At 42.2% G+C, this 12,059-nt stretch overlaps 2 protein-coding genes across 12 annotated transcripts in view; one reads left to right on the top strand and one right to left on the bottom strand.

The window, feature by feature from the left end:
- The window catches only part of LOC146485634 (ras-like protein 1), a 567,471-nt gene that overhangs the window by 120,437 nt on the left and 434,975 nt on the right, over positions 1-12,059 (bottom strand). The gene's annotated exons all lie outside the window — the stretch shown is intronic.
- Positions 1-12,059, top strand: part of LOC146485651 (exoskeleton protein RP43-like) — a 77,435-nt gene that overhangs the window by 4,567 nt on the left and 60,809 nt on the right. For 6 of the 7 annotated variants that reach the window (XM_085102971.1, XM_085102976.1, XM_085102973.1 and 3 more), the window contains exons 3-4: positions 4,937-5,008; positions 6,175-6,246. The exons of the other annotated variant lie outside the window; for it this stretch is intronic. In XM_085102971.1, the coding sequence (XP_084959097.1) occupies positions 4,937-5,008; positions 6,175-6,246 (144 nt within the window). The remainder of the gene's footprint in view (positions 1-4,936; positions 5,009-6,174; positions 6,247-12,059) is intronic. 7 annotated transcript variants of the gene reach the window in all.

The raw sequence follows: 12,059 nt of genomic DNA, 5'->3' as shown, positions 1-12,059 counted from the left end.
ATGATCAAATGCGCCTAACAAATTGTATATGTAAAAAATAAAAAATAAATAATAAATAATCAATAATCAATAATTCTTAAATGAAACAATACATTTCAAAAACATTTGCAAACTGATTATTTATAAATGGAGATGATAAATTAGGAAAGTACGCAAAACTTTGTGTTCCAAAGACTTTAAGTATTAAACAGAACTATGTCAAGGCCGCTAAATTAACACAAAATAGCAAGTGACATAGAGAAAATCTGGAAAGGCCTTCAGGAATTTTCGAGAAAGTTTTTAAATTTTCAGAAAAGTCCGTGAGTGACGTCGACGTTAAGATCTAAAATTACCTATTGTCATCTCAAAACTCGGAACGTAATAGGATTACGTAATCTTTTCGAAAATAGCTTTGTGGAACACTATACGAAAAGACAACGAAACAGTTTTGCTGTCGTTATTACTGTCGTTATATTGTTCGCAGTTATTTTCATCATGTAATTATAGTGAAAAGTTAGAGCTTAATAGCGGATCGGAAAAAAACCTTGTAATCAAAGGATCGTGGTAATAAAGCATGAAAAGTGAAAAGGATCGTACGGTTATCTGGAAAACATTTAGTAGCTGAGCGAAGATTCATAACAGAACTGAATCAACATGATGAAGGAAAAAAAACATAGATGAAGGAACGAGCAAAACGACAAAGGAGGCGAAAAGTACAGCTGTGTACTGGACAATTCCAGAGAGATTCTAAAACAGTCGAAATCGAGAAGCAAAGCAGCATTTACTCAAGCTAGGCACAAGCTCCTGCAACTACTTAATGGGATTTACCAAGCCTTCGACAAGTGCGTGAAGCAAGAGAGCGACCGGATGAATTTTTAGACCGCGTGGTGGCAGACATGACTTGTTATCGGATAAATACGTACAAAGAAACGGCATCACCAACGTCAAGAAATCAACCCAAGAAATGAAAATAATTGAGAAAGAATTCAGCCAAGCTCACAATGTGGAAACGGAATCACAGGAACGTGGACGAGACGAATCATCTAGTGTCGTATATTGTGCTTTTCAGAGATTTGAAGACTTACAAGTCGAAGAGCGAAAGGCTCGAGAGCGCGCCGGGAGATTAGAAGCTAAGCTATTTTTCTCAGTGAAGTACTAGCAATTGAAACGGAAAGAGGAAACCTGGAGACTCGAATCCCAATAATATCGCCACGGTTAACGTCAAAGAAAATCAGTCAGCTCTGGAGACAAAGATCAGCGAGGAGCTCGGCCTAGAGGCAGAATTAGACGACGAGAAGACTCAGAAAACACCGTCAGGCACCGACCACAGCCAGAGGGTTCACTAAGCAAAGCATCAGCGCCCATTTTTTTTTTCAAGCCCGTATCGACACAGCAACTGCAGCTCCCGAACACAAGCTACAGTAGCTCAGACAGTACTTATCGGGCGACACGTTAAGGGTTATTGAGAATTTGGATCATTAAACCTCTGCTTACGAAGCTACTAAGAGCAGATTAGAAAGTATGGAGGAGGAAGAGGACAGATCGCATTCTATTTGGAGGAACTTGGGGATCTTAAGCCAATCCGATCGGTAACGCCTAAGATATAGAGAAGTTCGCTGATATCCTAGACATCGCAGTTATCAACCTTAAAGAGGCTGGCCGACATGAGGAGTTGGGCAATGGATCACTATATGATTAGCAACAGAGGAAGATGACAGAGTCAATGCTAGCACAGTACCATTGATGGATTTTTGAACGACAGTGCGTAGAAAGATTACAAGAATGGGTTATACAAAAAGCAGATTTCCAGACAGTACCACCTGAGACGCTTCGAGGGATATGGAGCAATTCCAGTACCCGAGGAGAAATCAAACGTTTTCTTCGCCAGACCAGATCACTTGCAGGTACTCCACACCAGTGGCCTAGCAAGAGCCGCCGTACATTCAGAGTCTGGCGAAACAACCACCCCATTTGGTAAGACGAGTTTTAAGATATAGCCATTGAAAAGAGGTGACAGAAAACAGCGCAACAACGTTTTTGCTATAGATCCCTTGGAGAGTCCCATCACGGAATATCGTTCCCACAGTCACGATTTTGTGGTTTGAAGGGACGCACAACAGGGCGTGCTACATTGAAAAGAAAGGAGAGGCCGGAGATTGCAAGAAAGGGCAATATAAGTGAGGGCTACAATCGTCAGCCCCAAACCGTCCATCGTGATGAAACTAGAGTAGCTCCAGTTAGAGATACCACGGAGGCGGAGTCCACACAGATCTTACCGGAGAGATCGCACACAACAGCAATGCACATGAAAGAAACTAAAGGTGAATATGTCGCACTGAGCTAAGCAACAGCAGTAATCAATAATGGCGCAAGAGGAGTTGTCGTCAATGCGCTACTGGAAGACGCCAGTGGTAAGACATACATCAACAGTTGAATTAGAACTTCAAGGGTAGAACCGTGGAGTAATTTCTAAAGTTCTAAATGGTCACACCGACAGCCTCGAGACAAGAATCCTCGAGCTAAATCTTGAAAGCTTAGATGGAAAGATGTATGTAAATATAGCAGCTTTCACTGCAGAACGCGTTTCAGGGAACATTGGAGTAATCAACTGGGCAAAATACGCGACGAAGTGGGAGTATCTTAAAGGTTTTACTTTACCTTGGAGCACGCCCAATCATCGACGTTTTCGTGAGTATCAATCAAAAGAAGGATGTTGGAGGAAAACCAGTAAAAACAGTTGCACGGCTGACGACCCTCCGATGGACATTTATCGGCGATGGAAATAGTACTCTTTAGGGAGGCTATCAAACAAGTGTCGCTCACACTTATTTTATACGTGATGACGTTACGAGTTCAACTAGATTGCAAACTCCAAACATTCTTGGAGATAGAGGTGCTTAGTCAGAGCATTGAGACTTCGAACGAGAAATACCGCGCTCGAGAAACTTAAGCGATCAATCAAACGTGAGAGCTGGCGGTACGAGGTCGAATTGCATTGGAAAGACGACCATTCAGTGTTACCAGACAACTACGAGACAGCCCTGAGACGGTTGAGAAGTACAGAGAAACGCATTCTCAAAAAGAGCTAGAACAGAGGTTGCGTAAGAAAGATCCCAAAAACAGAGAAAAAGCCCTTTGAGTCTTGTTACCTACCGCCGGACAAAGCAACGACGAGGACAAGTATTGTGTCTGACGCGGCAGCCAAGTGCGAGGGGATCTCTTTGAGCAATGTCATACACCATGGACCTAAGTTGCAGCGAGAGCGTTCCAGCGTTTATACGGTTCCCGGGCAAGCAATAGAGTTAGTCTGTGGCATAGCAGAGATGTATCTCTGCACAAGTCTTAAACCAGAAGATATCCAGTATAATGGACTTGTATGGAGAGCGCTCGACCAAACCAAGGTACCAGATGAAATTGAATTCAAATGAGTGGCATTCGGAATAAATTCGTCGCAGTTTCAACCGCTGTTCGTCGTACAAGAACACGCGAAGAAGTATCAATAAAATTATCCACTGGTTACGGTAACAATAATATCTCTGGCAATATTATCTCCAACTATCTCTCAACATATATGGACGATAGCATGAATTCAGTTCCAGATGATAAGATTGCCATAGACTTGTGCAAAATACTTTCGACGCAGTGGAAGAATGCTGGTATGCACGCATGTAAATGGCTGTCTAACTCAGGAGAATTGTTGTGGGAGATACCAGCATTGGAAAGTAGATCTAGATAATGGGGGAACTGCCCTCTGTTAAGACGCGCGGAGTACTGTGGGTAGAGAGGGAAAACATGTTCATCTGCCGATTGCATCCACCTCGAGATGTGTACAGATGTTAGACCTAATAAAGCGCAGGCTTCCTGAGAAGAATAACCACATTTTGCGACACTTTCGGATTTTGGACGCCATATACCTATCGAGCAAAGGCTTCGTTCCAAGAAATCTGGACCACGGGCATCGACTAGTGAGAAGTCGCTTCAGTTGTAACAGGAAAAGAAGGCTAGGCGGTGGTTCAACAATGAACCAAAGCATTTAGTAAAGATTAAGATCGCGATGTTTTCAGCCCGTGGACAGGAATTTGAAGTCCGCGAGCCCTCAGGCATTCGTAGATGCGTATGGAGCGGTAGTGTATTAAAAATATGAGCACAGTGATGGAACTTTTTCGGTCAACCTAGTGGCTGCCAAGTCAAGAGTTGCACCCCTTACAGCCACACGAATCCCTCGTTTGAGGCTGAGAGGCGCAATTCTAGGATTAAGACTAAGTGTATCAATATCGAAAGCATTGAAGATTGCAACTCGCGAAATCACGTTTTGGTCGGATGTCATGAAAGTGTTATGGTAGATTCATCTCCGAAGCAGGAGATATAAGCCATTTGTTGCAAACGGAATTGGAGAAATACGGTCTCACACAAGTCCTCAACAGTGAATATATTTTTAACTGAAGAGAACTCAGCTGATCGTCTAACAAGAGGCTTATCAGTAGAGGAGTTAGCTAGTAAGGACAAATTGTGGGAAGGACCTTTGTATTTGGAGAAAAAAACCTGAATGGGCAGTAGATCATATCATGAAAGAGCAACGAAAGAGGTCAGGAAACAAGCACGCCTACAAGCTGACTGCAGCAATAGAGGGACAACTGTGTTAGCTATCAAAAACAATGCTAAGCAGCGGCTTAAAACGAAAAACTGCTAAGATCTTTTTTCTGTTTCATCTTTCACCCGCAGTTCAAATATACGTTTTATGTATTTATATTAATATTATTCTACAAAAATGTAGGTCGCTCCCTCGGGTCACAAATATTTGGAAGTCTTCAGATTCTCGGAAAGGTGCCGTTGATCCATTATTAAATACAGGCAGTTTTCTGACAGGTATCATGGATAAGTTTGCAAGTACACCACCTTGAAAAACTGGTTTACAAGATGTCTCTATTTATTGTGTTTCTTAATTGATTCTTAACAGCTACTTTGACTCCACGGACAGACCCACCAACCACAAACAGATCAGCGTCTCAGACACCGATTCCGGCAACAGGTAATATATGACTTGTATTTTTTGAAGTATATATTACTAAATTTCGGTTTTCAAAATGTAATGTTACATTTGCCGACAACTTTCAAATGGAAACTGGGCGACGATGAATACTTTGAAATTTTAACGAATTTTTAAGGGAGCAAGCCATTACAGTTCAGTTTTAAAAAAGTACCATTTCGATGAAAAACAATTTCTCCATTAATGTAGTTTCTATTAATATGCTAAAAGAGATTTTCTTATCATTATGAGCCATTTGAATTAACTTCTCGATTCCATTTTGTACGCATGCGCTGTGGCATTTACTAATTGGTTTATCGGCTTGGATTTTTCATCGGTGACCCCTGTAGTTTTAAAAAATTCGACTTGATCCTTTGTCAGCGACATCAAAAGCGAAATTACGACAGCTATGGATTGTAAGTTCTACCGTTCCACGACATCAAAAACCATCGGCGCAGCTTGGAAAATTAGAGACTTTCCCAACCGTGTCGGTAAAATAATATAACGAATACATCTTGTATGTTAGCCAACTTTTTCAACGATTCCCGTTGCACAGCTTTAAGATATTTTGAATCTCAAACTTCTCAATAACATGATCGCATACTATCCAATTGATCCACCATAACCCTCTTAAAGCCAATTTATGTAATTTAAGTTGCCTGGTAAATTCAGGCAAACACGTTCCTCATAGGTTGAAATTAACAATGCCAAAGGGACGCGTCCAACTGTCTCTTTGGGAATGTGCGTGCACTCATTTCGCGAACAGCAGCTATTAATCGATCCTAAGCTCACAAATGTTTAAAGAACTTTAACAGATTCTCAGAAAGTGAGCGCTCTCCTTTTAAAATAAATGGAACTGCCTGAAAATATAATAAAAATGTGCCGGTTAATAGGAGACCCTCTATGACATTTAGATACATGTAGAAAAAATACCTAGCCAATGTTTGACTGATCGCCTCTTATTGTTCCTGATACTGAGGATTATAGAACATCTGTTTGTACTTGTCAAAAACTGCCACATTTAAATTTGCCGTCGATCCGCAATCAAATACCAGGCGGTTTTCTGACAAGCATCCCGGATAAGTTGATAAGTTTGCAAGTGTACCACCTTGACCAACTGGTTTACAAGATTTTTCTATTTATTTCGTTTTTAATTTGATTCTTAATAGCCAATGTGACTCCGTGGACAACCACACCAACCAAAAACAGAGCAGCGTCCCCGACACCGAGTCCAGAACCAGGTAATATATGACTTGTATGTTTGAAGTATATATTACTGGAATAAGGTTTACAATCTAACGTTATACTTGTCTACAACTTTAACTTTAGCATACAAATTGCGCGACGTTGAGGAATTGAAGATTTAAGGGAGCTTACCATCACCGGTTAGTTTAAAAATGGACCAATTCAGTGAAAAGCAGGTTTCCTTAGGTCTCCATAAATGCATTTTGTAAAACACTTCTTAACAAGAAACATTAAAATGCCTGCTTAGACAAACCCACCGACAACACAAAGACCCCAACTCATTATCTTCTTACTTAATTTAATTTAATGTAATTTCAAAGACCTTCATGTCTGTGGAACAAAGTATTTTAATTGGAGCAACGTAGTGAGTCGATACTGGTTTAAACTTGGTGGAGAAGGAAGGTTCCAAAAGCTGGTTTCTTAATGTACTCGGTTGCGGCGATGAGAATTTTATTGCACTTTTTCACTCTCCAAAGATTGATTCTGCTATAGCCAAGTACATGCATTTGTTTCGTGAAACTTTGGTAACATCTTTGATAACATCATGTCAATAGAGGATACCAATTTATGGAGTCTTGCTTAAATACTTTACCCCTATCTAGACCGAGGAGTAGTTGGGAGTGCTGATTGTTGCCACGGCGACTTTCAACCTGAATAACTTTAAAATATTTGAGCCAACTATCTTAAACTTTAGGATTGTTTCAGAAATTTATCCAGAAAAAAACTTTAATATGGTCCTTAGTGTTCGTTGGCTTACGTAGATGTTACCGTGGCAACCGTTTTCTACAGGCATTTTTTTGAGAAAATAGAAAAATCTTTTTTTAAAATGAAGAAAGAACACTTTTCTTCTCGTATTTCTAAACATGTTTAGCTCATAACGTTGTTTGTGTATTGGTTTTGATAAGTTTTCGTTCAATTTCGCGGCTTTCCTAAAGGGTTTTTGAAAATCCAGAAATCCAAGATGGCCGCCATTTGGCACCTTTTTTTACCACATTAAATGACGTCATCACTTCACGCTGTGGACCTCAAAGGAGACGTCTTTCAAGGCACTATCTACTCTCTAAGTCTCACTGTCATATATTTACACTGTTATAGAGGGGGGCCCCCACCCCTAGACCTTGCCAAAGAAGACAAAAATTAAAAGAAGCCCGGTCTAGACAAGGTTAATTTGAGATTTTCGGAATATACATTAAACGAGGCTTCCGAATGACTTGTATAACTAAAAACACATGTAATGTGTAATTTGCCTTTACTGCAAAGTTCCCGATTGTCATAAACTATGTATTCCAGCCCCAACTGATACTAACAACATGCCAAGCTCACCTAAGGGGCTGGTCGCACTAGGCAGAATTTTTGTTTACTTTGCAAAAAAAAACTGTCAACGAGTGTTGTAGACGAGTGCGACCGGCGTGTTTCGCCTTGACAAAATTTTTTCCGACCTTACCAAACTTCAAAGAAGCCGCGACAAAAAATCGGCGAGCCCCTTGGGCTCGCCGACTTTTTGTCAGGCGATTTTATCGCACTTTTTTGTTTGTTTAGTGTCACAAAATCTATGATAACCTTCCATACTCCATTAACTCGAGAACAGGTATCATGTTAATTCAAAGCGCGCCAAGAAAAGTACTTCAGTGCAACAAGCATGGACAGTGAAAATTTCGCCCGCTTTCCGTACCAAAATTTCGATTTTCAGCGGTTTCAAGGAGCAGCTGCCGTTGGGCCGTACATGTCGTTACTGACAGATGAACAGGAACAGAGAGGGAGTTCAGTTATCTCCCAAATTTTTCCAAGCCAGATCATAAACGAAGAACCAAGTTCAAGTCGCCGAAATGGATATTTGAGAAGGGCAAACAATTTGATTGACGTTTTCGGCATAAAAGATAAGATTGTCACTTCCCAGTGCGATCGCGTTTAACAAAAATTCTGGAACAAAAATTTGTTAAACCAATTTTCTCCTGAAATTCGGCCGAGCTTACAAAATTTTCGTCGCCTAGTGCGACCGGCCCCTAATTAAAGTGCACCTAGCCACCCAAATTTTTTCTAGAAAAATCGTCATTTTATGGCGAAAATCTGCGAATCATCTAGCGTCGTATATTGTGCTTCCCAGAGATGTGAAGACTTACACGTCGGACAAAGAAAGGCTCGAGAGCAAAAAGCTATTTTTAGTTTAGAGCTAGCCATTGGGGCGGAGAAGGATGGAGAAGGTCCAAGAAGAATTTGCTCAAGAAATTAAGAGAGCTTGAGAGTCGGTCCCGAAAAGATAAACAGGCATAACAGATCGCCAAGGAAAACGTCAAAAAAAAAAAACCAGTTAGCTCTGGAGACAGAGATCAGCGAGGATCTCGGCCTAGAAGCAGAATTATACGACAACAGGACTCGGAAAACACTATCAGGCAGCGACCACAGCAAGAGGGTCCACTAAGCAAAGCATCAGCGCCCAGTATTTTTCAAGCCGGTATCGACAAAGCAACTGGGCTCCCGAACACAAGCTACTGTAGCTCAGACAGTACTTACCGGGCGAAGGGTTAAGGGTTATTGAGAATTAGGATCATTCAACGTCTGCTTATAAAGCTGCTAAGAGCAGATTAGAAAGTATGGAGGAAGAAGACGACAGATCGCATTCTACTTGCAAGCTTATCCGTGCCGGTAACGTCAAAGATATAGATAAGTTCGCTGTTATCCCAGACATAGCAGTTATCAACCTTTAAGAGGCTGACCGACATTAGGAGTTGGGAAATAGATCGCTCTATGATAAGCTACAGAGGAAGATGATAGAGTAAATGCTGGCACAGTACCATCGATGGTTTTTTGAACACGAGAAACAGCAGCTTGTTGAAATATTACGACAATGGGTTATACAAGAATCGGAATTCCAGATAGTACTAGCTGAGACGCTTTGAAAGATATGGGGCAATTCCAGTACCCCGAAGAGAAATCTGGCCTAGTAAGAGCCGCCGCACATGGAGGGTCTCTGGAAATAACCACCCCATTTAGTGCGACGAGTTTTAAGTTATAACCGTTGAAAAGAGGTGGCTGAAAGCGGCGCAACGACGTTTTTGCTACAGATGCCTAGGAGAGACCCACCAGGGAATATAGTTCCCACAGTCCCGATTTTTTGGTTTGAACGGACGCCGACATGCGCACTACATTGTAAAGCAAAGGGGAGGCCGGAGATTGCAAGAAACGGCAATAGGAGTGACAGCTACAATCGTCAGCCCTAACAAGTCCATCAAGATGAAACAAAAGAAGCTCCAGTTAGAGATACCACCGAGGGGAGTCCACACGGGTCTTGCCGGAGAAATCGCACATAACAGCAATGCACATGAAAAAAAAAATAGAAGCGAATATGTTGCACTGACTGAGGAACACTAGTATTCAAAAATGGCACAAGACAACGCTAGTATTACGACATACATCAACGGTGATGTAGCAGCTGAGTTAGGACCTCAAGGGAAGGAGCGTAGAGTAACCGTTAACGTTCAAAATGGTCACACCGACAGCTTCGAGACAAAAAGATTCGTACTAAAACTTCAAAGTGTAGATGGAAAGATAAATGTACAGATAGCAGCTTTCATCGCAGAACGCGTTACAGGGAACATTGGAGTAATCAACTGGGCTAAATACGTGAAGAAGTGGGAGCATCTAAAAGGTATCACTTTACCTTGGACCACGCCCAATCGTCGGCATTTTCATCGGTATCAATCAGTGAGGGATGTGAGAGGGAAGCCAGGAAAAACAGTTCCATGGTTAACGGCCCTCGGATGGACATGTATCGGCGATGCAAATAGTACTGATCAGGGAGGCTATCAAACACGTTTCGGTCACACTTATTTTATACGCGTGGACGATAAGAGCAGCAAATAGATGGTTAATTCCAAAGTTTCTTGGTGATAGAACTACTGAGTCATAGCATTGAGACTCCAACAAGAAATTCGCGCTCGCGATCAATCGAATATGATAGTGGTCGTTACGAAGTCGTAATCCCATGGAAAGACGACCGGTCAGTGTTACCGTACAACTATGAGACAGCCCGGAGACGCTTGAGCGGTACAGAGAAATGCATTCCTAAGGAGCCAGAAGAAAGGTCGGGTAATGAAGATCCCAAAAACAGAGAAAAAAAGCAATTGGGTCCTGCTACATACTACACTTTCCTGTTATAAGGCCGGAAAAAGCAACGACGGAGACGTGCGCTGTTTCTGACGCGTCAGCCAAGTGCGAGGGGATCTCTTTGAGCCATGTCATACACCAGGGACCTAAGTTGCAACGGGAGCTTTTCAGCATTTTGCTGCGGTTCCACAAGCAAGCAATAGCGTTAGTGTGTGACCTATAGCAGAGATGTATCTCCACGGAAGTCTTGTATCAGAACATAGCCAAAAATAATGGACTTTTATGGTGAGCGCTCGACCAAACCAAGGTACCAGACGAATATGAATTGATTTTAGTGGTATTCGGAATGAATTGGTCGCCGTTTCAGTCGCAGTTCGTATTCGTTCGACGAAGTATAAATAAAATGTTCCACTGGCTGCGGTGAAACTACTAGAGTGAGCATATATGGACAATAGCATGGATGCAGTTCCATAAGATAAGACAGCGATAGACTAGTACAGAAAACTTCCGACGCTGTAGGAGATGGCTGGCATACACGCACGCAAATGGCTGTCCAATTCAGAAGTATTGTTGAAGGAGATACCAGCGGAGGATAGAGCATGAAAGGTGGATCTAGATGATGAAGAGCTGCCCTGTGTGAAGACGCTCAGAATACTATGGGTGGAGAAGGAAAACATGTTCAGAGTGCATCCACCTGGAGATGTGTACAGATGTTAGACCTAATAAAGTGCAGTTTGCTGAGAAGAAAAAACACATTTTGCAACCCTTTGGGATTTCTGACGCTGGTCTACAGGCATCGACTAATGAGGAGTCGCTACATATGAAATAGGAAAAGAAGGTTAGGCAGTGGTTCAATGAATTAGAGCATTCAGAGAACATAAAGATCGCGATGTCTTCAGCCGGTAGACGGGGATGTGAAGCTCGGGAGCCTGCACGTATTCGTAGATGCCTAAAGTCGCGGCTACACGAGCGATTTTTTGCTCGCGCAGGTGATGCGATTTTTTCAAATTTTGTCGCGTCGCCAGCGCGAGAGGGTGGCTACACGAGTGACAAATTCTAGCGAGTTTGGCGACAAATTGAAAGCCGCGTGAATTGCACATTTCAAGAGACCTGGCGCTGTAAACAGACATGGCGGACGGCCCTTTCGGACGAGGATATTGTTTTATCGTTTATTTGCATTCTTCTTCTTGACGATAAAAAGCAAACGAAGGAAGAAGAAAATTAAGAAAAGGTCAACGCGCGTCCGTCCATGGCTCGTGAAGAGAAAGGAAGAAGGATTTTACTATCAACTTCGGACGGAAATTTTACTCGTTGATAGGCCGGCGTTTCCCGAGCTATCGCGGATGACGAGGCTAAGTTGCAGGGTGGCTACACGGATGCTATCTCTACGATTTTGTCGCGAAAATTTCAATACTGGCGACTTTTTTCTTGCGATTTTTCACCTGTCGCGTCGCAAGTTCGAGGGTGGCTACACGTGCGATTTTCATCTCGCGCTGGCGACGCGACAAAATTTGAAAAAATCGCATCACCTGCGCGAGCAAAAATTCGCTCGTGTGGCCGCGGCTTAAGGTGGCCGAATACAGTTTTTTAGTGTACAGGTGTTAGAAGACGTTATTTGGAAACTATGTATTTTTCGACGCCCAAAATTGGTATGGTGTAAGGCTAGCTAAGAGGGAATGTATTTTCGTAGGTCTTGTTGAGCTAA

This window comes from Pavona decussata, unplaced genomic scaffold (assembly GCF_977016875.1).
Source record: "Pavona decussata unplaced genomic scaffold, jaPavDecu1.1 SCAFFOLD_25, whole genome shotgun sequence".
In the NCBI taxonomy this organism is placed as follows: domain Eukaryota; kingdom Metazoa; phylum Cnidaria; class Anthozoa; order Scleractinia; family Agariciidae; genus Pavona; species Pavona decussata.
The sequence above is the reverse complement of the archived record's forward strand: the minus strand, read 5'-3'. Positions and strand labels throughout refer to the sequence as shown.